The sequence below is a fragment of the Helobdella robusta genome, assembly GCF_000326865.2.
Source record: "Helobdella robusta unplaced genomic scaffold HELROscaffold_2, whole genome shotgun sequence".
Lineage (NCBI taxonomy): Eukaryota > Metazoa > Annelida > Clitellata > Rhynchobdellida > Glossiphoniidae > Helobdella > Helobdella robusta.
The window spans coordinates 3,444,410-3,470,096 of NW_008704083.1; the positions used below are offsets into that span (position 1 = coordinate 3,444,410).

At 31.1% G+C, this 25,687-nt stretch overlaps 5 protein-coding genes across 5 annotated transcripts; all 5 read left to right on the forward strand.

Annotated features, from left to right (window-relative positions):
• Nucleotides 1-379: 379 nt before the first annotated feature.
• Nucleotides 380-967, forward strand: HELRODRAFT_64996 (hypothetical protein; the record flags this gene model as incomplete). The annotated part of the gene is made up of 1 exon (XM_009017250.1): nt 380-967. A coding segment is annotated over one exon (588 nt), but the record flags the coding sequence as incomplete, so codon positions are not given.
• Nucleotides 968-2,017: 1,050 nt separating this feature from the next.
• HELRODRAFT_144824 (hypothetical protein) lies at nt 2,018-2,413 on the forward strand (the record flags this gene model as incomplete). Its single annotated transcript, XM_009017251.1, has 1 exon — nt 2,018-2,413. A coding segment is annotated over one exon (396 nt), but the record flags the coding sequence as incomplete, so codon positions are not given.
• A 3,751-nt stretch (nt 2,414-6,164) lies between these two features.
• Nucleotides 6,165-7,250, forward strand: HELRODRAFT_64615 (hypothetical protein; the record flags this gene model as incomplete). Its single annotated transcript, XM_009017252.1, has 3 exons — nt 6,165-6,288; nt 6,348-6,523; nt 7,140-7,250. Coding segments are annotated over 3 exons (411 nt in total), but the record flags the coding sequence as incomplete, so codon positions are not given.
• Nucleotides 7,251-9,155: 1,905 nt separating this feature from the next.
• Nucleotides 9,156-10,630, forward strand: HELRODRAFT_160279 (hypothetical protein; the record flags this gene model as incomplete). Its single annotated transcript, XM_009017253.1, has 4 exons — nt 9,156-9,167; nt 9,288-9,418; nt 10,087-10,225; nt 10,541-10,630. The coding sequence occupies 4 exons, from the start codon at nt 9,156-9,158 to the stop codon at nt 10,628-10,630; spliced, it is 372 nt and encodes a 123-aa protein (XP_009015501.1).
• Nucleotides 10,631-15,661: 5,031 nt separating this feature from the next.
• HELRODRAFT_64872 (hypothetical protein) lies at nt 15,662-18,498 on the forward strand (the record flags this gene model as incomplete). Its single annotated transcript, XM_009017254.1, has 5 exons — nt 15,662-15,784; nt 16,341-16,434; nt 16,745-16,812; nt 17,737-17,855; nt 18,366-18,498. The coding sequence occupies 5 exons, from the start codon at nt 15,662-15,664 to the stop codon at nt 18,496-18,498; spliced, it is 537 nt and encodes a 178-aa protein (XP_009015502.1).
• Nucleotides 18,499-25,687: the final 7,189 nt, after the last annotated feature.

The window sequence follows — 25,687 nt, forward strand, 5'->3', positions numbered from 1 at the left end:
ACTACATGTCAGCCAAAATGTGTCATCCTTTTCTGTCTCATTAAATATGAACACGTCAGCATCAGCTCAATCTAATATCCAAAGTTTGGCAAAAACATCAGTAAATACTAATTTATATAATAACTTAGCGTTTGGCAATCCCATATCAGCTCACACAGCACCTGCTTTTAATCTAACTAATAAAACCACTGTTCATACATCAGTTGAGAATTCTAAATTAGTTGCAAGCACTTCTACAGTATTTGGAGGCTTGTCATTTAACAAAACTCCAGTCGTTAAACCTGTGATTGATATTAAAGATGGTTCAAAAGTTCAACAAGAAATCAAGAAATCTGCTCCTAAAAATATTTTTGAAAATTTTACTTTTGCTTCAACTTCTATGATTCCCACCACCTCAGGTAACAGCTCTGTATCATTTATCCTTCCAACTCCGCTGGTTAAGGTAAGTGAAATTAATACAGATTCAAAAGCATCTCTTATTGACAAATCTACAAGAGACATAGAAGAAGAAGCAGTAGAAGAATTTGAACCGGTTGGAGACTTCAAACCCTTGGTGTCTCTCCCTATAGTAAATGTTGTGACAGGAGAAGAGAATGATACTAAATTGTTTGGAGAAAGAGCCAAATTATATAGAATGGATGTCGCATCTAAACAATGGAAAGAAAGAGGAGTTGGCGAAATTAAATTGTTGTCAAATGATCTGAATAATAAATTTAGGGTTTTGATGCGCAGAGAACAGGTGCTAAAGGTGTGCGCTAATCATTATATAACGCCAGGCATGAATCTTGTCGAATTGCAATCATCTGAAAATTCTTTTTGTTGGTTGGCTAAAGATTTTGCCGATGAAGAAATGAAAGAGGAAAAGTTCTGCATTAGATTCAAAACTAAAGAACAGGCTACCAAGTTTAAAGAATGTTTCACTTCTTGTCAAAAACGATTGAATGAATTTAGCATGATGACTAAAAAAGAAGATAGCAAAGGCAATAGTTTTTCACCTGAAAAGTCAAAAAATTTGGAAACAAAACCTTTATCAAGTTTATTCAAACTTTCGCATGATGAATGGATTTGTAATAGCTGCTATGTAAAGAATACAAAGGACACGCTCAAGTGTTTAGCTTGTGAACAACCGAAAGCTGAAGGCAAAAGCACTGATGCAGATGCTCCAAAAAATGTACAACCCCCTGTTTCTTCATCACAAATGAAGCTATCAGAGCTATTTAAACCCAAAGAGGGAGAGTGGTCATGCTCTGTTTGTTATGTTAAAAATCCGCCTCTTGAAAAGAGTTGTCTGTCATGTACAGCCATCAAACCTAATTCTCATCCAACATCTTCAGGTTCATCTCAGTCAAATACAAGTGAAAATAGTTCAGGTTCAAACCGTCCAGCAGTCAAATTAGGTCCTCAAGGTGGGTTTACTTTTGGCAATATGCTTGTGTCTTCAGGTTTCAATTCAGGATTTGAAAATAAAAGTCACCCTGTTTCGTTTGGTAGTAGTGTTGATGGTGGTGGTTTTGCTGTTCCAACAGGATTCAACATTAATTTTTCTGGTTTTGGGACAAAGGAATGTGCAAAAAGTGATAATATAATCACTACCACATCTGTTGCATCTACGTCTACCATTCTTTTCAATACAATGGCTTTTAATGCTTCTGGAAAAATTAAAGAAACGTCAGACAATGAATCACAGATTTCTGCTGTACAACCAACAAGAGTTATAAGCTTGCCAACTTCTACAAAACTAATTTATACCTTTGACAAAAATGACGACCAACCAAAATCATCACATTTTGATAAAATTTCAAGCTTTTCAAAAGTCGAAACTAATTTTGAAGCTTCTGCTAAACCAAATATTAGTACAAGTAATTTTAGTTTTGGAACTCCCACATTTAGTTTTGGTGGAGTTGTTTCTAAGAAAACTGAAGAAAATGATGCAAGCAAAAATGTAAAAAACATTTGCGCCAGTCCGCAATCTCCACAATCACCAGAAGCTGGAGAATTATACAAAAATGTTGATGGAGATGACGATCATATATACTTTGAACCAGTTGTTTCATTGCCTGATAATTTTCAAGTTAAAACAGGCGAAGAAGATGAAACAGTTATCTTTGCTGAAAAAGCTAAGCTTTATAGATTTTGCCAGAATGAATGGAAAGAAAGAGGTGTCGGAGAGGTAAAGCTCTTGAAAAAATGTGAAACAAAGTTTAGATTGATTATGCGTCGTGAGAAAATATTGAAAATATGTTGCAACCATTGGATTAGTTCCCAAATGGAACTGATTCTGATGCCGAATTCAAACAACAAAGCATTCGTTTGGCATGCTGATGATTTTGCTGATGGGGATGTAACACATGAAAAGTTTTGTATCAAATTCAAGACTGAAGAAGTGGCATTATCTTTCAAGCAATGCATTGAAACGGTCATTGATTCATTGAAAAATTGCAAAAATGCACCATCCTTCGATAAAACCGATGGTAAGAAGGATGAATATAATTAATTCTATTTAGAGTCATTACTATTTTATTGCTTATTTACTATTCTGCAAAATATAATGATAGATGATTGCCGGATCACACACACTGAAATGCCATCAAACGACTTGAGAAACCTCTCCACGAATTTCATGTTACCTCCAAGTTTTTTCAACTATTTGAAAGCACCTCAATGTCCAGGATGTGTTGGCTGCAATAGTGATGAATTTGATTTTGACACCATTGATAAAACAAGCGGTAATCAAAGTTCAAATGTTTTCAAAAATTGTGTCACATTTTTAAACTTTACATTTCTCAATTTGCCCAAGTCTTTTCATTCTAATTTTCATTACCATAGTAATTGTTTTTGTTGATGTAAAAGCGAATTTAATTAATTAATTTAATTAAGTTTTTAAATCTTATTTTTTATATCAAATTTTGAGTTGAATTAAAGTTTTAGTGATAAATTTGAGTGTGTAGAGTTTTAAGTTTTGGCACCAATAGGTTTCAATGTTCTACAATAAGGTTGATTATTTAAAAAGGCTCATTCTAATTGAAACTCATGTTTATATTTCCTGCACTTCTGTTAAATATTTATCTTATTGTTAGTTATACTCGTTTGTGTTTTCGTTTAGTTCATATTAATGCTCTTTATAAGTACAAAAAATTAAGTTATAGTTTTATGATCATATCCTGATTTGAAATTTTACGTTGTGATACAATTTTGGCTTTTAGAATCTTATCTTTTGAAGACACAAACCACTCATTGCTTGAATTCTGTTTCAGTGTTGCCATCTACATCTAATATTGGTGCTTCTTCAGCACTGTCGTCAAAGATATCCTCGTCACCAGTAGCAACGCCTGATTTCTCATTGACGCCTTCCAGACTGATTTCTGATCAACAAACTTCAACAAATAAAGTGACAACTGCAGATAGCAAAACATCCAATCTGTTTTCATTTACAACAAATGTGTCTTCAACGTTCAGCTTGTTTGCACCTCAAACGTCACTTAGCAGCAGCTCTTCCAAATTAACGTCAAATGATCCAATATTTGGGAAGGCGCTTACATTCAATGGTCAGTATGCTTTGTTTGTACATTCTATTATATTTTTTTGACGGCTCTATTTTTTTTTTATTTAGAGGGTTTAGAAGTATTTGGTGCTTTAACTACATTGTCATCAATAGTGACAGGACCACCAAGTTTAAAAAGTTCTGTGGCACCATCAATTTTTGGATCAACTTCTGCAAATGGTCAGTGTGTTTTTTATGTATTTGTTATTATCTTTGCTTTTGATGGGTTCTATTTTCTATTTAGATGGTTTAAAAGTATTTGGTGCTGTAACTACATCGTCATCAATAGTGATAGGACCACCAGGTTCAAAAACATCTGTGGCACCGTCAATTTTTGGATCAACTTCTGCAAATGGTCAGTATGTTTTGCATATGTTTTATTGTATTTGCTGTTGACGGCTCTGTTTCTTGATTTAGATGGTTTAAAAGTATTTGGTGCTGTAACTACATCATCATCAATAGTGACAGGACCACCAGGTTCAAAAACATCTGTGGCACCATCAATTTTTGGATCAACTTCTGCAAATGGTCAGTATGTTTTGCATATTTTTTATTGTATTTGCGGTTGACGGCTCTGTTTCTTGATTTAGATGGTTTAAAAGTATTTGGTGCTGTAACTACATCATCATCAATAGTGACAGGACCACCAGGTTCAAAAACATCTGTGGCACCATCAATTTTTGGATTAACTTCTGCAAATGGTCAGTATGTTTTGCATATTTTTTATTGTATTTGCTGTTGACGGCTCTGTTTCTTGATTTAGATGGTTTAAAAGTATTTGGTGCTGTAACTACATCATCATCAATAGTGACAGGACCACCAGGTTCAAAAACATCTGTGGCACCATCAATTTTTGGATCAACTTCTGCAAATGGTCAGTATGTTTTGCATATGTTTTATTGTTTTTGCTGTTGACGGCTCTGTTTCTTGATTTAGATGGTTTAAAAGTATTTGGTGCTGTAACTATATCGTCATCAATAGTGACAGGACCACCAGGTTCAAAAACATCTGTGGCACCGACAATTTTTGGATCAACTTCTATAAATGCATCATCTCTATCAAAAGATACAAATCAACATCCTCCAACAAATTCTATATTTGGGTCTGCAGCAACTGCAATTATTGATTTCTCTAGTTTGGTTCCTAAAACAGATGCATTTAAAACAGGTTGTTTGTTAGATTATATTTTCGCAAAAATTTAAAGGTCACAAATTTCTGTTGAAATGCATTTGCAAATTTCTTTTGACAGATTCTTCATTTTCATGGACGGGGACTGGTGAAAAACTCTTCAGTGGCTCTAGTGATAAAACCATTCCAGTGAAATCAGGTTTCAAATTTTAATTATTTTCAATGTTTTCTTTTATATCTATTTTTTAATCTGTTTCTAATGATCCCTGGGCCCCAACAGCTAATAATTTTTTTCAATAGATAAGTTGTTTCTTGTCATTTATAAGTCTTGAGGTGATAATTAAATATTTTAGGAAATAATTATTTTGTTTAAATTAAAATCAAAAAATTGTAAGTAAATTTTCATGAGACTCATTTTCATGAATTTATATTTTAGCTGCTTGATTTAAAATTATGATTTGATGCATTTATATTTTCATATGCTAAACAAAACCTTTGACATCATTTTGAAATAGGAATTTACTTGATTGATGATTTGTTTGCCTAATTTCTAATTTTGGGCCATAAACCATTGCAAAGCATCCAGATAGATAAGGTGATAAATAGATACAAAATAAAATACAACTTTAGCAGAAATATGATGAGTTCAATTTTGAAACAGTAGTTAATCATTTGTGTAATGTTTATAATTTTTTCATGCTTTTCATTGTTTTCGGCTAGGTCTTTATTAAGTTAATCGGAAACTTACAGTTACCTTTTAGTTACAAAAATTGGCTAAAGACATTAATAATTCTATATGAGTGTATGTGTGTGTGTGTTTTTATGTATAATTTTCCTAATAATTCATAAATTATAACCATTCAGTTATTTATATTGCATGTTACGAACAGATGATAATGAGGATGGTGAAGTGGAGCCATCACAAGCCGATGATATTCATTTCGAGCCCATTGTTCAATTACCTGAATTAGTTGATTTAAAAACAGGTAATAAAAATAATATTTTTTAAAAATTTTTTGGATGTTCTGTCTGCTGGTTTTGAATGGCAGTCACAGTCATCTCCCTGCACCGTGACACTGTTTTGAACTGATTATCTAACCTTTCATCTCTCTATCCCTGAAACTTGCATGATTTTCAACCTTTAAATACTAATTATCATCCAGTATAGCTACTATAGCAAATGTAAGTAAGTATAAGATAGGTATCTGATAACAGTTTCAATCCTCTTATTAAAAAATAGAAATGTAAACATTTTCAAAGAAAAATTATTGGTCGTTCGTCAGATTGTCACTAGGTATCTTTCATGTGTTACATTAAGTTGTTTGCGGTCAAAAGAACAAAATTTACAGTTTTGAAAAGTTTTTCAGTTTGCTAAAAAAAATTCAAATTCCTCAAATAATTCTAACTATGCTCTCTCTTTCTCTTCTTTTTTCTTTCTCTTTTTCCCCCATACAATTAATTGTTATTTTACATTCTTTCATTGGCACGTTTGCAAACAGGAGAAGAAGATGAAACAGAAGTTCATAAGCAGAGGAGCGTGCTGTACAGGTTTGATGACAATCAGTGGAAAGAGCGAGGAGTTGGTGATATGAAAATACTCAAAAATAAAACCAACGGTCGTAATTTTGTTTCTTTTTTCTATTGTCCTTTTGTTTTTTAATTTAAAATATTTCAACAGGTGTCTACCGTTTGTTGTTTAGAAGAGATCAAATTCACAAAGTCGTCTGCAACCACCTGCTCACGCCGGACATAAAACTAAAGCCAATGCAAACGTCAGAGAAAGCCTGGTGTTGGTTTGCCAATGATTTTTCTGACGGAGAAGTTAAAATGGAGCATTTTGCTATCAGATTCAAGGTAAAGTTGTTTTTAACTTGTGTTGTTTTTCACTAGCCGTATCTAGAAATTTGATTCGTTACATATTATTTGCTTGTTGATGTTGTGTTATCTTTAAAGTTGTTACATTTCAGTTTCCTTATCTTGTCATTCATTTTAAAAATGACATTTGAGCATTAGTGTGAGTGCCGTGTGCTGCCAACCAGTTGACCTAATTATTATGCATTTGTGATTTTCTATCATTTATTTTTTCTTGCTTTATCAATAAAAATAAAAGTCAGTTTTTAGTGTTTGATAAGAAAGTTGCAGCCTTGCTGGCATAAGAAGTTTAATATAAAACTATGTTAAAAAAACGAGCAGATTGCAAAAATTGTATAATAAAAAATTAAAAAATCTAGCAAATTAGAATAGTTTTTTCTGTAAAATCTCTAAGTCCATAACAGCCTACCATCAAATTTGGAAACGATCCTTTTTGCAGTTGTAATTCAACTGAAGATTGTTTGCATCAACTTTAAACAATTGTAAATTTAATTTTATCAGAGATGATTTTATGATCTATGGAATTTATTTATTTTATTCTATTTTTGAAAATCAATGTGTAATTTTTTAAAAGTATTAAAATTATTTAAATTTTAAGACAGCAGATGTAGCGAGAGAGTTCAAAGAAGTTGTTGAAAATTGTCAAAAAGGTTTATTTTACTTTATAATTTGTTTAATTGAACAGTTAAACAGCAAAACCTGGTTGTAGAAAGGCGTTTTTTCTAATTAATAAAGTGCAGATTTTTATGGTATTATACATTACTTTTATATCTTTAATAATAAAACTTTCCATGATTTTATATCACCATGTTGTCTCAAAACAAATATTAAATGCTGGGAGATAATGCAGCTTAGATGCAAAGAGATCTTTATCCATAACATGCAATTTGTGTGATGCGTTGATTCACGTGTGTTATTGATATCTCTGAGGGAATTATTCAAAAGAAGTTACACAAGTTTTTAATTTATCATTTCATAGTCGTTATTTTTTTCATAAATTTTTCAGATGTTCCAAAAAAGTCCGAAAATGTAGAAAAGAAAAACGAACAATATAATGAAAACATCAAAAATTGGGTTGATGATGGTAAGGATAACGAAAACGATGATGATTATGACGATGAGAAGGACGTTCTTTTCAACAACAGAGCCACTTTGAGCTACAAGGATGTCGATGTTGTAAGCATGTCAATATAATACTTCATTTGTGCTTCTTAGTGTCGGCTGATGATGGTTATAGGGTTTATATATCGATACATTACCAATTGGATTAAAAAAATAGCAGGTTTGAGCGCCTATAAACGTACATGATGATGGCGATGATGTTGATGATTCAAATGAATGGCGTGCTGATTTATTAGTGTGACACTGTTTGATCGGGAAGACCCTGGTTGGGACGATAGGGGCCATTCAAATATTGGGTGACATGAGAATAGTTTTTCCCTCCCTCGTTTCCTTGTAAGAAACTAATGAGCTCCTGTTACATGTAAAATGTTTCTTCCAAATAAATACAAGTTTTGTTAGAAATGTTTATATATTTTATTCTATAAAAAGTTTTAATTTTAACAAAATTATTCTTTTTAGATCTTTATACTAGTTTTTTTTCTAAAATGATTAAAAATCTTATTTCAAAATGCTTGGTAGAAATTAATATTAATTGAGTGTTTGTTAGAACTTTTTAAAAGTATCAGTATTCAAACAAAATTTTTAAACAAGTGAGATCTCTGCATTATGCTTAGTCAGATATTCTGGTGTAAGTTCTTTTAACACTTTGAACATGATGACAGCGATTTTATTAATTATTCTTTTGTTGATTAGAGCCAGTGAAGATCTTGAAGTATCAGTGTTGTGATTCAATTTCATGCCTCCAACAACAATTTCCGTGACTTGATTTTGAATCTACTGCAACTTAGAAACCAGAAGAGATTTCAGTGTGCAAATATTTAATTAGTCTCATCATATGAAGCTGTTGGTTATATTCTCTAGTCGGTAACTTGACATGTAAATCCATCATCGAAGACACTGGCGAGATCTGTCTACAAGACAGAAGTAGACACTGGCGAGATCTGTCAATGAGCTATTAAAATGCAAACGCAAACAAATTTACTGACCCTAAAATTTTTAAAATCATCGAAGACACTGGCGAGATCTGTCTACAAGACAGAAGTAGACACTGGCGAGATCTGTCAATGAGCTATTAAAATGCAAACGCAAACAAATTTACTGACCCTAAAAATTTTTCTGCCAAACCAGCGGAGAAAGAAGCTCCATGGTGAATGAATTCAGCTATTACCGATTCTTTGTCACTTTGTAGTAGATTTTTTGGCAGCTTTACTTTTTCCAGCCATAGTTATTGAATTTAACTGAAAAAAACAAAGTTTTAAACAAAAAATACAAAATAAGATACAGCTGACACCAAAGTCGCTATCCCTCTTTGCTTGTAGCACTGTCTTAAAGCCTTACCCTAAAGCGTTACATAATGCTCGAATGACCCCTTATTATTTTAACTTTTTCATTACTTTTCATACTTTGTTGCTAATAAATTTATAATTGCATGGTGCCAGAGTTTGAGTTTTTGCTATAACAAAAAACGAAATAAAAATTACAGAAAGCAAAAATGTGCCCCAAAGTTTGTTTTTATGAAACGCAGATACCATAGCCCTGTTATTAGATGAAATGTGATGATGAAAGTCAAAAGTTTTTGTTATGTTTTGTTTGTTAAAAATTAAAATAAATTTCTTTAAAACAGCAAACAGTGGGCCTTGTCAATGTAATCGTTACGGAAGACCATGATGTTAGTGGGTATCGCATAAAAATGGTGACAGATGATCGTGAAGAGGTCTGCAATCACATTATCTGCAAAGGATATAAATTGACCAAGTTGGTATCGACGTAAACTTTTTTGTTCTATTATATATATTGTGTTGCATTCAGTATTGTTCCCATTGAAAAACTTCAACATTTTTTTGGGTGGCTATGAGCAGTAACGGATTTAGGCGGAGGCGCACTGGCCCGTTGTGAGCGATATTTATGTTAAAAGTTAGTAAAAGTCGTTGTTTTAAAGAAAAAGGTAGTTTTTTTAAGGGAAAAAGTTTAATTTTGTAAAAAAAAAAAAATTTGTTTATCACCCTCGGTTATCAACTAATTTTTTTTAAATCTCCCGGTTGCCAAATATTTTTTAAAAATCTTGGCCACGCCGTCAAAGTTGTCTAGATCCACTACTGGGTATGAGCATTCCATGCTTCATAGCTAGCTTTACTTTTCATATTTTAAAAATATACATCGAATTTTCAACTCGAGTGTAGTCAAAGTTAGTCTTTTATCTATTATGTATGTGTATTTCATAAAACATCATCGAATTTATGAAAATTGTTATTTATAATACAACCTAGAACATCAAATATTTACTCTTCATACTGAAGTTCGTTATTTCTTACCTAATCTTCAGTTAACCAGTTGTTTGACAAAACATTTTATTCAATATTCATTGGCTATTAATACAGTAATATGATTTAATTGTTATCAATGAAATGTAAAAATCAAATAAGGAAATGTGAAGAGAAACGTAATCATTCTTGCTCCTGGACTGCTCTGGATTTTGCAACTGATGATCCCGTTATGAAAACTTTTAATGTCACATTTAGTTCCAGTGTTTCACTCGAACTATTCTGCCAGCTATTTAATGAAGTAAGATTGTTAAAATTTATTGATTTTCTGATTTTTATCAGAAAATATTTTATTTTGTAGCTCAAAAATTATGTAATTAACTTCATAATTGAGTTAATTTTCAAAGTGTTTTGTAAAAGAGAAAGTTAAGTTTAAAAATTTTTATTATGGAATATGTTGGCTCTTGTTTGTATACACAGTTAATAAACAGTTGTTAGAACCGGAGAGATTAAGTTGACAAGCAATTAAGAGTTAATGAGATGTATAGTCAGAATTCCAAATTCACTTCGTTTTTTTTTTAATTTTTTTTTAATGTCATTAAAATATGTTATTCAGGGGTTAAAGTTAGCTGAAGATCAGGACTTAACAGTGAGCAGGCATGCCTACAACTTGGGACAGGAAAGCGGAAGTGCCGATGGTTTGTAACATTTTCCTGTTTATTTTTTTTTCATTATCTTTGTCTTAAAGTAGTATAATGGCATTTGCAAGAATGTTTACCGAATGTTTACCTTTTGGGCTTGATGTATCAAATGGAAGTTGTGACACTTTTGTGGTCTATTAGTTAACCATGACTGTGATATGCCAGAATATATTATGTGCAGAAAGATAAAATGGAAAATGAAACGTAAAAAATATGCTTAAAATAAGTCAAAAGTGAATAAATAATTCACGCAGAATTGAAGATTTAAAAATCATTACTGTGTCGAGTTACAACTGATTTGCCGTGTATGGTTCATCGATAGTTTAACCAATGTGAAAGGACAAAAAGATTCAAGATACTAGGTTGAACAATGGAAGAATATAAATGAAAATCTTTGAGTTTATGTATAAACTTATTCTAACGAAAAAGCGTTTAAAGCTTCTGTTGCCAAATTGATGAAAGAACAATTTCAAACAACAAATTTTCTGCTGTGTTTTCTTTTTTTCTATAATAAATAGATTTGGACTTATTTTTAATTTTCCAGCTGACAAAATTTGTTGAGCTCTTTTGAGAGCTGGAACAATACTCGAGTTTATGCAGGTCATTATGAAAAGGTCTTGTAGTTAGAAAGTGTTAAGTTTTAGAAAAAATGTTAATGATTTAATTATTTAAATAGCTGTGAGTTACAAGGCTTATTTTCGAGTAAAATATTTTAATTGCTGAACCATAATTTTTATGAAGTTAATAAATTTATTGATAAAAGTTACCTATAATTTGACATTTACAGAAAACAGTCAGTAGCTTAATGGATTAAAACTAGATGGTGTTCTTTTTAACTTGAAATAAATTTTGTTTTTATTGATTGGAAGTAATTTTTTAAATGAACTTTTTACTTCAGTTTTATGAATTTCAATGAACAATAAATGGCTAATTATTATTATTATTATTTTTATTGTCATTGAATTATTTTTTGATTATTTTATTTTTATTACGTTTCATTTATCGAGGCTTTAAAAATCTAATTGACTGACGGGTTAATTGATTTATTAATAATCGCCATTTTAAGGCTTATTCTAACGAGATTCATTGATTCCAAAAACTTTCGAAAATAGTTCGTTTTTTTTATTTAACGCTTTGAATGATTCGCGGTTGCGCCAGCAGTATTTTTTGCAACTTCGTTTCTTATGTGCGTTGAGTCTTAGATATAATCAATATTACCGAACTGTACAGATTGTCTGACTTGTAATTTTTTTTAAATTTCCAACCGTAAACTTTACGACCGATCGAAATTAACTTACAGTGATGACTACAAGGGTTTCTCAATCTGTAAGACCGGCCTCCCTTTTATTTAAAATTTTTCCATTAATAAAGATTAATTAAATTCGATCAAATGGGGGGAAAATTAAAAATTTCTCAACAAAGATCTAATGTGGGATGATCTGAAATTAGATTGACGACTTCCTGTTGTAAAACGTCGGTCAGCTCCATTACTCTCGAATGACGTTCAGCCATTAGGTATATGTATTCTTCCTATATCCTTATCCGTGGTCGTCCGAGCCAGATGAAAAAATACGACTCCTACTCTGGCGACTCAAAAAATTCTGACTTCGGCCCCTCAAAATATTTATAATTTCGGCTCCTCAAGAAGTTCAGACTCCGGCCAAAATCTCCGACTACGACCATGGATATATATATACATCCATGACTACGGCATTCTGCTTCTATTAACACCTATTATTTCTAAAGCGTTACGAAGTACGCTGGGTTAGCTCGTATGTAAAATTATAAGGAATTTGAAAACTAGTATTCATTTGATTCAGTTGTAGCCTTTTTTTTACCTAACCAAATACTGACTACCTCACGCAAATAAAAATTGTCAACAACATCTAATTGCCCCGCTTTTCAAAAGATTCACAACTAAGGCCATAGGCGTAACGAGAGTTTATCCGTGCAAAATCGCTGTAAAACTGCAGAAAAAGAAGAAAAAGTTATAGATTGATTTTAAACAAAAAGGACAAATGTGATATCGGTCTAAAATTTCAATAAACATTTGATAATAATAATGGTGATATATATAATATATGCATATATATATATATATATATATATATATATATATATATGTTGGTAATAGACCTAATTTTTACTATATTCTATAAATTCTACCGAATGTTTGGCGTTAATATATTTGTAGTTCGTTTTTTCGATTTTTCTCACTAAAGTTGTTTGGTGAACGTTTAGTTTATTAAAATTCAAAATAAACTTATTTTTCATGCTGCAAATAAGGCCATATTTCGATTCCGAATGAATCATCATCAGTGCTCCTTGCTGTATATATAGGGAAATATTGACTTTGTCAAGATGAACTTTGACGTTGTAAAAATTAACTTTGGTGTTTAAAATTGAACTTTGATGCGAATTAGGTGTCAGGTTTCTTAATTGGCTGTATATATATAACTTTGATGCGAATTAGGTATCAGATTTCTTAATTGGCTGGTCATCTTCTTTGGTCTCCTTTCCTTCATCGATAGCATCATATTCTTCTTTGTCACTATTTACGATGCTAGTTTTTATTACTTTTTTGTTTTCGTTGTTGGTTAAGCGCCGGGTTGGAAGTGAGGTTGTCATTTTTTGTTGTATATTTATTTTTGGTTTATTGATGTCAATTAGGACTGCTTCTGCAATTTTAAGATGCGTGTAGTTGCTGTTCTGGTATATTACTTTGGTGTTGCTGTCGAGGATTTCACGGCTAATTGTGATTGAGTGTGTTGAGTCCAAATGAGATTTGATAGCACCACTCTGTTTATGCATCGTAAGCCTTCTAGTCAGTGAGGTAGTAGTAATCCCGATATACGAGTCATGTTGACGTGCACAGCCGTCAAAGGGGCAATTAAATTCATATATTACGTGATTACGCTTTAACTCAGAGTTAACTTTAACTGCAGTCCTGTATTGACTAACAACATTATATCTATGTACATTAAGGTGGAGTTAAAAAAAAATTTTTTAAATTTTAATATTCCTGTACTGCCAATCAATGACCCATTGTCTAAGATGTGTTTGCGCAAAATTTTCAGGTGGCACATTTGGTTTGAACTTTAAAAAAATCAACTTTTGATTCACTGACGGAACTTTTTTTTACACAATGGTTCTATATATTTTATATTCTTACTTAAAATTACTAGTACATTTGATAGTTATTATTAAATCAAAATAAAAACAATTGTTCTAATGTCGTAATTCCAAAGTCTCCGCACCTTTTTTTTACCGAAATTTGGTGTAGAAAAATTGTATATCTTGTATGGCTTTTATTCTGGTTCGAATAAATCCATCTCATTTCATAAAATCGTCATAATTTCGTTTCCTTGCTTCCCTACGTTGGATAGATCATGTCATCATATCCACAGAACCAATATATATTTTGCGATCATCTCGCTGGTCTTTTAAAAACATTTCTTCAGCAGCAGGCACTTTTGTTATGCTTTTGCATAATTCTCTTGATTTACAATACACTTACATGAAAGTAGAACACCTGTTTTTTTGAGTTGCCGCGTAATTTTTTTACACTTTGGTGCTTATTATAATACCAAATCAACCTTGCGACGACTTGTTGATGACTAATGGTCGGAATGTATGCTTTGTTCCAAATTTGTTCGATGTTAGTAGCAATCATTTCACATAAATTTTTGACTGAAGGATCTTTTCCATTGTTGAGTTCGAGCATATCATTTCTTATCCACAAGTAGTGTTTGATCACATCACAATATGTCGGTAAAATATTATCACTTAGTTTTGCGGGATCACCAAACACAGGGCACTTTAGATCTTTCCGAGTTTTAGGCATTTTAAAAATTTTAATTTCAATACTTTGTCCCACAACAAATTAGTTCTTAAGCGCATTGAAAAAATATTTTCTCGTTAAAAGAACAAATACAAATTTTTTTATGAAATGCCTTCATGGTGCGCCACCTCAAGATAAAGTCGTATGATGCTTTTCCATAGATAGGGTCATCGATTATATATACAGGAAATTAAAAAATAAGGAAAATTTTTTGTCAAATTCACTCCACCCTAATGTACATGATACATTCCAATATACTTATTTGTATGTACTGTTTTCCGATCAGCTGTCCGTTGCAACCCGTTGCGATTTAAATTCAGAGGTGATTTAATTTGTTCGTATTGCTGAAAAAGTATGGCAAATGAAATAAAAAACAGCAATATTAATGTTAATACTTGTTTTGGACAGGTAAAATAAAAATTGTATTTTTTTTTGCAAAATTTTACTTTTCTGAGTGAGAATAATAATAATAATTATAATTACTACTAACAGTACTAACTAATTATATAATATAATAATATATTTTTAGAGGTTTACATATCCCGCATTTTATTTTAGATTAGATTAGAAATTAGAACATTAGATTATTAGCAATTAGTATTAGCACATTAGCGATTAGATTAGAGGTGATTAGATTTGGAATGATTATTCAATTATTGATTAGTAGATCAGTAGCCATTAGCCTTAGATTAGATAATTATTATATATATATATATATATAGATAATATGTATTGTATATGATATATGTAGTCTAGTCTGTCCTCTAATCTTATCTAATGATTAGGAGGACAGACTAGACTAGATGGTTGTGTGATGCGTCTTTAAAATTTAAAAACTACACAAACAATAATTTAATATAATTAATTCTATACAAATTGATAAAATAAATTAATTTTAAATAATTAATTGATTAATAAGTTAATTAAAATTAAAAACAATTGAAAATTCAGTAAATGTAATAATTTCAATTTCAATAATTAAAATAATAATAAATAAATAAAGTATAATTTTAAAATTATGCTGTTAAAGTTTTAATACAATCAAGTTAAAAAAATTATTATCAAAGTAGTTTTTCAAAGAAATTTGTTTCATTTGGTTAATTTTTAAACTTGAAAGAAGTTTGTACATTGAAATTAAAATTTAAATGCATCACAACTAAATAGCTAAGTTTCCACTTTGGTCGAATAATTTTTCATGTGGTTATTACATTTTCAGACAGAATTTACCAATGAAGAACATGCAGCAATTCAAGAAGCCTTAAGACAAAAATTAGGACCAGAATTTATCAGTCAAAGACCTGGTGGAGGAGGTCAAAAGGTTAAATTTGTTTTATTGCTGATTCAACAACAAATGGTGTTAAAATAATGTTGGAAATTCATGTGACAAAGTTTAATAATTAAAAATCAATTTTCATAGAAATGGGAACATACTTTAAATTTAAATTTAATAAAAATTTACAAGGTTTTTTTATAAATTTTATAACTGGGTTTTTCAAAATGTGAAATAAGTAAAATTTAGTAATAGCAGAAGAAAGTTTTTTTTATATAATAAAGCTAAATTGTTGAAGTAGATTTTTTTATATAACAAAGTTAAATTGTTGAAGTAGAATAAAAACAAAATATTTTTCGTAGACAGTTTTATTACAGTTTTGATGGTAACAATAATAATAATGATGATGTACTTTTGTTAGATTAGATTACTCAATCTCACTTCTATTGAGGTTGATACTTGAAATGAATCAAACATTCCACCAAAAAACTGTTTTAAATGTTGATCTTGCAAAACTATTTTTAAATTTATGTAAGATGTTGATGCAGGTTGACAAATATATTATGCAGTTGAAATAAAATGAATAAAATTAATTTTAATTTAGCTGGCTTATGTGGAAGGGTGGAAACTTGTTAATCTGGCTAATGAAATATTTGGATTCAATGGGTGGTCTCATTCCATTGTCAATCAGACTGTTGGTTAGGTATTCTAACTAACCAATGAGTTGTCTCATTTTGTTTTGTCTCATTTATTTTTGAAATTATTCTTTTCTATTTTAATTGCTACCTGTTGAATTGGGATATTATTTCTTGTTAATTACAACGATTTAGCCTCATTAAAAGTATAAATTATTTTCTAGCAAAAGTTGCCTTTTGGCTTGTCTTTCTATGTTTACTCTGATATTCATTGCTATTGTTCTTATTTTTTTCAAACTTTGTGACTATTTTTCGTTTTCATTTCTTTTGATTAAAAATTAACATTATTGTTAATTTTCTTCTTATTTGAAAGATTTTGTTGATTTGTTCAATGGAAAGTTTTACGTGGGAGTGAGTGCAATAGTTCGAGTACAGCTTAAGGTAAATATTTTGAAGTTTCTAAATTTTTTGTTCTTTGCTAGGAAACTCTGACATGTGCAAAATTGATTTCATATCTTTCTATACTGAAAGTTAAACGTTTGTGCTACAAAGGCTGTGTTGTCCGCACCACACGACGTACATGCGTTTTTCGTATACACTCACAAGTGCGTGGTGTGAGCTGACTCACAGACTCTTGCTTATAATACAGACTTTTCTCCGTCACTTGCAAGATAGCTTGATTTTGATAGTTATACAGGTGCATTTAAATTATGCACATAACATTGCATCTGATATTTCAATGTTGGAAATCAATAAGTATATTTTTTTATGTAAACATTTTCACGAATAGCCATGGCAAAGTTTATATATCATTCTTTAAATCTTCACCGGCTTGTAGATTTATGATTTGGTGATTGATTTTCTTTAATTTTTATTTAGTAATGTTTTTGCTACTGTGTTAATTGTTTAGTTTGATGATCACTTTGAAACATGAAACTCTGGCTATCCTTGTCCATTTTTGTTACAATACAATTTTAAGAAAATAAGCTGATATTGATTTCATTTTCACTTCAAGACTTTTTCATTATGAATTCACTATATGTTCATGTTCATTCATGATGAAACGTTAACAGAACAGAATGTCACCAGCTTTATTCTCTTGATCAGACTAACGAATTCATACCCGGTTTAATTTGTCTTGCTTTCTGAATTTTGTTTCCATTAAAATTTTTGTGTAGTTTACATTTTAAGAAATGTTTTGCAAATCCTCATCTCAGTTTTGCACAGCTTCAGCAATCATTATTAATCTTCACACTTGTACATCACCAGCTAGGAAGACTACAGCCAACAACGTTTTGTTTGCACGGCTCAAGTTTGTCATGAAGCATAAGTGAAAAATGAAAATTTACTTTGATTTGTTTGCAGGATGGAATATATCATGAAGACATAGGTTACGGAGTTAGTGAAGGTATGAAGTCGAAAGCATTGTCGGTAGAGAAAGCACGTAAGGAAGCAGTTACAGATGGCTTAAAGCGGGCACTCAAGTTGGTTTATTCGTTGAAAATGCTTTGAAGAATGGTTTGAAGTTGGTTAAGAAACTTGTTATAAGTCCTTATGTTATTATTACAGTATTAATATTTTGTCATCTTCAGCACTCTTGGCATTTCTTCAATGCTATCTTTGGATTTGAGTTGACTATTTATTTTATCAAAAAAAAAAAAATCCAATGAACGAAACAGATAGGCTTTTGATCATTGAGCAAATGTTTATACCGGATCGGTCACATTTCCATCACATTGTGCATTGAAATCTATGTTAAACTATGGGCTTGTTTTAAATAAGCCAATGATGAAATAGCTGTTGATTTAGCCTAGATTCCTCAGTGAAATGATTTAGATTGATTAGTCATTTGTGAAACATTGCATAAGGTGGACTAGTATTAAATATTGTTTTTAAACAGTTCATGGATCAATAGCTTATCATTCGTTCATTCATTTGACTTAATAGAATTAATTTTGTAATTACTATCAGAATATCAAATTAAATCCCTGCAGAAGCTTTGGAAATGCATTAGGAAATTGCCTCGGAGACATGAATTATCTGAAGTTCATAGCCAGGACGCCTGCACAGGTTAATTGCATTTATCGTCATTTTTGTCATCTTCGTAATCATTATTTTAACTCTTAGTACCATCATCATCATCTTCATCATCATCAACTTCGTTGTTATCACCATTGCTCCCAGCATGACGATTCATTTTTTGTTTGATCATAATAATTTCTTTTAACCGCTTAACACTTAACTTGCTTGAATATTCAGCCGACAGAGCAGTTGAGTTTGTCAAATTTGAAACGTTCAGCCATAAGTGCATCGGTCAGTGAAAGCAGGTACGTAAGAAGGCGGGCAGGTACCTGCAGACTCTACAACGCCAACACCGCCATCACCAACAACAACAGCACCAACAATAATTCATACGACAATTACAACGACAGCAGAGATGACGACTTGAGTAACGTTTCAGAACTTGACGGTACATGTAAAGTTATTCCAAGTAGATGCATCAATTCAAAAGTGTCTCTAGTCAAAATAGAAGCAGATCATTCTGCTTTATTAGAATCCGTTACGAGCCATGATAATGCAATTGCTAGTAACAACTTAACAGACAAAAAACGCAATGTCAGTGATACCAACAGCGATGCCTGTCAAAAAAACGATGCCCAAACAAGCGCTGCTCACGATGTATCAGTAACTCCTCTGTTAAGTAGTTGTAGTTCAAAATTTGCGAGAGATATGAGTTCCCGAAGTCGAAGTTGTGGTGAGGTGAGAAAGATGCCGCTGAGTGTTACAAACACAGAAGATGTCTCACTTATGGAACTTACTGGATGGTCAGTACTTCATCTATCTCTCTGTGTTTGTTTCTGTCTGTCTGTCTTTATTCATTCATTTGTTCAGTTTTTCAATTAGTTTATTCTTTCCTATTAATTTTGATGCTCATCATTCCCGTGAAATTGCGTCTCATTGCATCGTATGATTTGATTTGTATAAAAACAATAAATGACACTACAGATTTCATTGTTAAGCGTTCTTGTGGCGGCTTTGTTAACAATATTTTACGTTATTGTTTGAATGAAGAGTCCCCGGGTGCTTGCGTGACTGCTCCGCTGATTGTGTTGGACTGGTTGGTCCTTTATTGACTGCCTAATTATTTTATTGACTGGTTTAGTGAGGATGAGAAATTGATGAGAAAATTGAAGCAGAGGCAGAAAAAACTAGAGTTTCAACAGAAAATGAAAGAGAAATCTGAACAAATAAAACGTAATTGTTGTCATGGTTTTTTGATTAATTTAAATTTTTTATATTTTATTTTTAATTTCTAATTAATTATAATTGATTATAATTACTAAGAGTAATAATTATGATCTGTATAAAGAGGAGGCAGGCGACATCAGCATATCAGCGAATGTCGACTCTGATAATTCGAAAATTCTTATTCCGGAAGATAATTTTGGTGAATGTTAAAATTTTTTATATTATTTTCAACTCAGTTTTATTTTTATTTGATATTATTATATTGTAAAACGTCTCAGCATTCTGTATTTATACCTTATATAAGTCACGTATATATAAGTACCTTATATGTTCCAAAACCCAAAACTGTTCTGGTCAACAGTGTCAACATTGTTCAGTCCAACTTAACAGAGGGAGTCTGTCTAGTATCTCTGACCAAAGTTGTTGAAAAACCTACAAATTTCGATAAAAAATATAGATTCGAAAAGCATGTTTGTTGCATTTTTTGGTGAACATTAACTTTGGTATTCTCGTTTGAGCTCTCATTGTTATCATCGTGCATTCTCAACTCTTATTTTCACAGTTGTATTAAAGTAATATTAGTGAGAAAACTGAATTTTATTTTGTATGGGAACAGCGATAATGAAATTGCAATGTAAGAATTGAACTGTAGTGTGTTACCCGTAACTTATTCTAGATGACTAGGAAATGGGTCTAAATTTTACTTTTTAATTGTTATAGCACATTCTTATTTTCAAAACACCTACTCATCAGTTTGCCAAGTATTTGAGACAATTTTTCTACACTAGATAATCTGGAGTAGAAATAATAACTAATAAAGATTTTAGTTTTGAATACTATAAGAAATGTAAATGAACCATATCTGTTTGAATTAGCAAAATTTCTCGTTCCAATTACAGACCTATATTTTCTATGATATGATAATCAAATATAAAGAAATTTTTAAATTGATATTTATTCAACATGGCAGAACTTTGGAACCAAACGATGCATACAGACGAGTTGTTGGTGGCGCTTAGTGATGTTGATACGGCTTCTGTAAATGATTGCAATCAAAATGATGGAAACAGAAAAAATGCTGATAATGGTGAATCGGTCGCAAACAAAAAACGCAAACTAACAAATTCTCTTGATATTATATCTTTCATCACTTGATATCGTTCATTGTTTTTTATGCATCTGGATGAGTCAGTTTGTTGAAGTAACTAATTAAGAAGATTTTTCACAAACTAATAATTTTAATTCTTATTAGCTTATTTGTTACATTTTAAATTTATTGTGCCTTATATTTAAAGATTGTCTTGTTTTTATTGGTGGCCAAATAATTAACACAACCTCTAGTTTGTTATCGGTGTTTGTTGGTATATCGATATTCAAAGATTAACAAAAAAATATTGAAAGAATAATACATATAAGAACGATTTGTCCAATGAGTGGAAAGAGTGCAGTCAAAAGAGGCAGGAAAGATTTATTTAAAAGTTAAAGTCGAACCAAGTGTAACAAATCTCTAATAGAAAAATTATTTTTAGAATAATTGATCGAACAAGTGATTTATGACGTAGAATGCATGAGAAGAAACGAAATGTAATAAAAATTTGGAGAGGATGTTTGTGCTTTCGCAAAAGTGTATCTGTTTTTTTTTCTTTTTCCATCATTTTGATCATTTTATATAATTTTTATTTTGGCTTCCAAATTGATTGGTCAATATTTCACGCAAAATTTTCGGTCGTACGATTCCCACCAGACTCCCGAGCTGTCTCTGGAGTCGATTAATTGCCGATTGTCAGTCAGAAAATCTCAGGCCCAATTTAGGTCGGTCACAGTATAAAAATGGTAGCTGCCAAAACTTTTTCTGTCGTTCCATTTTCATTTCAACTCATTTTAAATCGAGAGCTGACGGTTCAGAACGGAGAAACAAATTAAATTTGTCTTATACAACAATTTATATTTGCACTATATAATTTCGGTAAGTGTTTAAAAAAAGTCGGTAAAAGCTGTAAATATGAACTGATGAATTTTCCATGTAAATACAAGTCCTGTCCTTAAATATTTTTACGTGTTTCACAACAAGTAATAACTATTAATAATTTATAATAATAACTTTCAATAAATATTTACCGCTTGTGAAAATTATTAAGCAACTGATTTATTGTTTTATGTGAAGTTCCGAATGTCGAATGTCAGGAAAAAATTTCTTCAGCCAAATATTTCTTTATTCTCAGGCTCAGCGGAATTTTAATTTTGGCCGGGTTCTAAAGATGGCCAAATAAATTAGAAGTCCAGTCTGAACATTGCAATAAGAAATAGGGGAATGGTAAAGATAACATCAAATAATTAAATTATGCTACCTGGTTATCTTTTATAAACCCACTTTTGAGAATTTGTTACAAAATGTTAAATGACAATATTTTACCAACTAATATTAAAAAATTGTTCATAATCAAATAAATAGAAGTCTCTTCAATTTTTATCCTTTTAAACTTATTGCACGACTTATATCACTGTTTAGCAGTTTGTAAATATTATGCCGATCGTTTTAATCGAACTATGAATTTATGGATTACTTTTTTGAATGTTGGGGATTCCGCTTATAGTTAAGATTTACTCTTTTGGAATGCCACATTATGTAACAAATTTATTGTTTGTTCATAATAAACGAATTAAATCACCATTTTATCTTTTGCATTTTATTCTTTAAAAAATTTTTGTTTTTGTTTTTTTTATATTGACAAGCATTTTGCTATACGATGATATTGCAAGATTGTTTATAATAACACTTATAATTTAACTTTAAATAGAAAATTTGTTTATACAACATGTAGGTACATAGGTATCCATCGTTGCTGTGAGATTTGGTAACTGGCTACGTGAAATCATTCAAAGAACCGTTCAGGTTGTCAGCGTCCACTTTTTTTACCGATTTCCAAAATAAATTTCTATCTTTGAATAAGCTGAATTTAACATTTCCAACCCAGTCCATTCTGTTACGTTATCCAACAATATTTGGCAGATTGTCCAGCTTTCCTCTTCCAGTTTGTCTTTCTTTCTTCCTGACCTGGCCTGCAACCCAACGGAAATAGATTTTGGTTCCAAATATCACACATTTGTTTGGCCGGTGCTGCCGCACTGAATCGAAACCACCAACAAATTGATGGAAAGGAAACAATGAAAGAGTTATGTACCGGTATTCTACAAATCTTGGCAAATGGTAAAAATGACGTTGCGTAACATGTGACGTCTCATAACGTATATGACGTCACATAACATACATGACGTTGTTTAACATATATGGCGTTGCTTAACATCGAGACAAAAATGAGTTTTCATAGAATAGTTATTTAAATTTAACCTTTGATTTATTGTGGATAATAAATAAGCCTGACACACGTGACTAATCTAATAACCGGATGTTTTGTGCCAGCATCTTCGATCGGCGATCTTAAATTTATTTCTATGCTCTTGTTCACTCTGTTTTTGCGCATTATTATTCTATCCTGTATTTAAAAGTCTTTTGTACTCAATTTTTATCGTCATGAAAAATTACGTTTTTTTTTATAAAAATATTCCTGCGATTGTATAAAATGATTTCTGCTGGTTGGAGTGGTGATGCCTTGTGATGTAACCTACTTCGTTTCAGCAAGCAACATTTGTGAAAGTTAAATTCATTTATAGCACTAGCAAGTATTCTATAGTATATAGAATAAAACATTTTCCTTTAGAAATGAATATATGAATTTGGTTGATTCATTTTGTTTTACACAACAACACGTTGTTCTGTGGGTAAAAATTAATGCCAGATTGATGGCATGAAATCACATTTCAATGTCACATGACCCTTACAAATAAAATTTTATGCAATAAAAAAAACATTGTAACTAAGTACAAGTTGTTAAAAAATATTCTATAAATGCCGACCGAAGTATCAAATACCGCCAGTTACAAACTCAGCGGCGATAAATCTGACTTAGCGTTAAGAGTTATCCGTCACTGCTCATATCTCGTTTCATATGTTACGATGGTGCATTCAGAGCACTGTATTATACGTCGATGGCTGGTTGAGGTCGTTAGCGTCTTGTTATCATGCAGTAAGAAATCTGAGAATGATTTCTACCGTGCTAATTGAATATGTTATTAAAGTTGTTAACACTTAAATTTAATTTAAATCACGTACAACAACTTTTTGAGTGTGTTTATAAAAAAAATTGTTACATTGAACAGCGTTATGGTTGGGCTTGAAGTTAGCATTCACATATTTTTGTTTGTCACTGATTGAACGCTGGATTATTAAAGAAATATAAAACAATAAAAAGAAACAGGTAAAAGTTCTTTTGAATTGGCTCTTAACAAACTAATTATGTATAAATTTTTTGAAATCTTCTTTTGATGGAATTCAGACCTAATTTGATTTCACTTTTACTATCATTTTTGTGTTCACAGTTTTGCTTTCTGCCTTGCTCTTGAAAACTAATAATGAAAATTATCGCCTACCAAACCCTAACCCTAACTTCAAGCCAACTGAGACTCAATCTTCTAAATTTGGAAAATCCTACCAATCCGAGTTATTTCGATAGCTGTTGAAAAATCACGCCGTATAATTTATTTGTTACTTGTAAAAATAGTAACGCTATGTTTCAATTATAAAAGTTTAATTTTTTTTTTAGAAATTTTTACGCCAACCCAAAAATCTTATGTTTCTTTTTTCCCGGCACTTTCGGGTGGCATACGATATGAACTCAACTTGTCATTGGTTACATCAAACTGCACACGCACACACACACACACACACACACACACACACACACACACACACACACACACACACACATATATATATATATATATATATTGGAGACGGAAGTTTTTGGTTTCTGCACCTTCTGTGGGAAATTTCTTACTGTATAAGCTTTCTACTTTAAAGTCTCTTATTGCTGTTCGTTGTCGCCTGACATTCTATCTTTTTACTCAAAGGCTTCTTTTTTTACCAATAGTCTATTGTTGTAGTTATTGTTATTGGTTGCTGTTATTAGTGGTGTTTTAACTTAACTTATAAACTTTTTGGTCTTTATTTTTTTTTTATTTAAGGTACTGATTGTGTGTTTGTTTGTAGGGTACCGACTAGTATGGGTATATGGTCTGGTTAGTTGCTTCATTGCTTTGCGATATGCAGTTTACACTTTTAGACAAATTTTCAGTTAACTGAGAAATATTTATGAGTGAATTTGAATAAATAAATAAATAATTAACTAATAAATAATAAATGAATGATGATCAGTTTGGATTTATTCCTGGTCGTTCCGCAGTTTTGCAACTTTTGAAATTTTTGGACGATGTAACTGAAGGAATGGATCATGGTCATGAAGTCAATGTAGTCTATATGGATCTGGAGAAAGCGTTTTGCAAAGTTTCCCATAGTCGTTTACTATTCAAGTTGGAAAAGTTTGGAGTGACTATGCAAATAGTAAAATGGATCGAGAACTTTTTCAGCAACAAAACTAAATAAATATATATAATATATAATTCAATAATATATACATATATAAAGAAACATGCATTATAAACGTCATAATCATGAGTGTGTTTATAAATCACCCTTTAAAAAGATTTTGAAAACACAACACTACACACTATAAACCGCAAAGAAATGATACAACTATTCAGACCATGCACATACCGGCAATCAACACTATATATAATTCAACAAGTTTTTCAACATTACTTTGAAATTGTATATATATATATATATATATATATATATATATATATATATAGAATTACAATATTTAGCTTTTAAAAGTTTACGTTTGAGATTTTCAATATTTCTAACAGCAGTTTTATAATTAATTATTAAATTATTATTTAATTTATATATGTATATAATATTAATATATATATAGATTAAATATATATAATATATATATATAATGCATGTATTTGTACTGCACTGGACACAAGGACAAATGGATGTTTCCATTGTACTTGTCGACATATGCAACACAGCCTCTTATAAGTATTGTACATATCACAACATTGTACTGCCGGCAAGAACATACGGTGATGCGAGGTACTG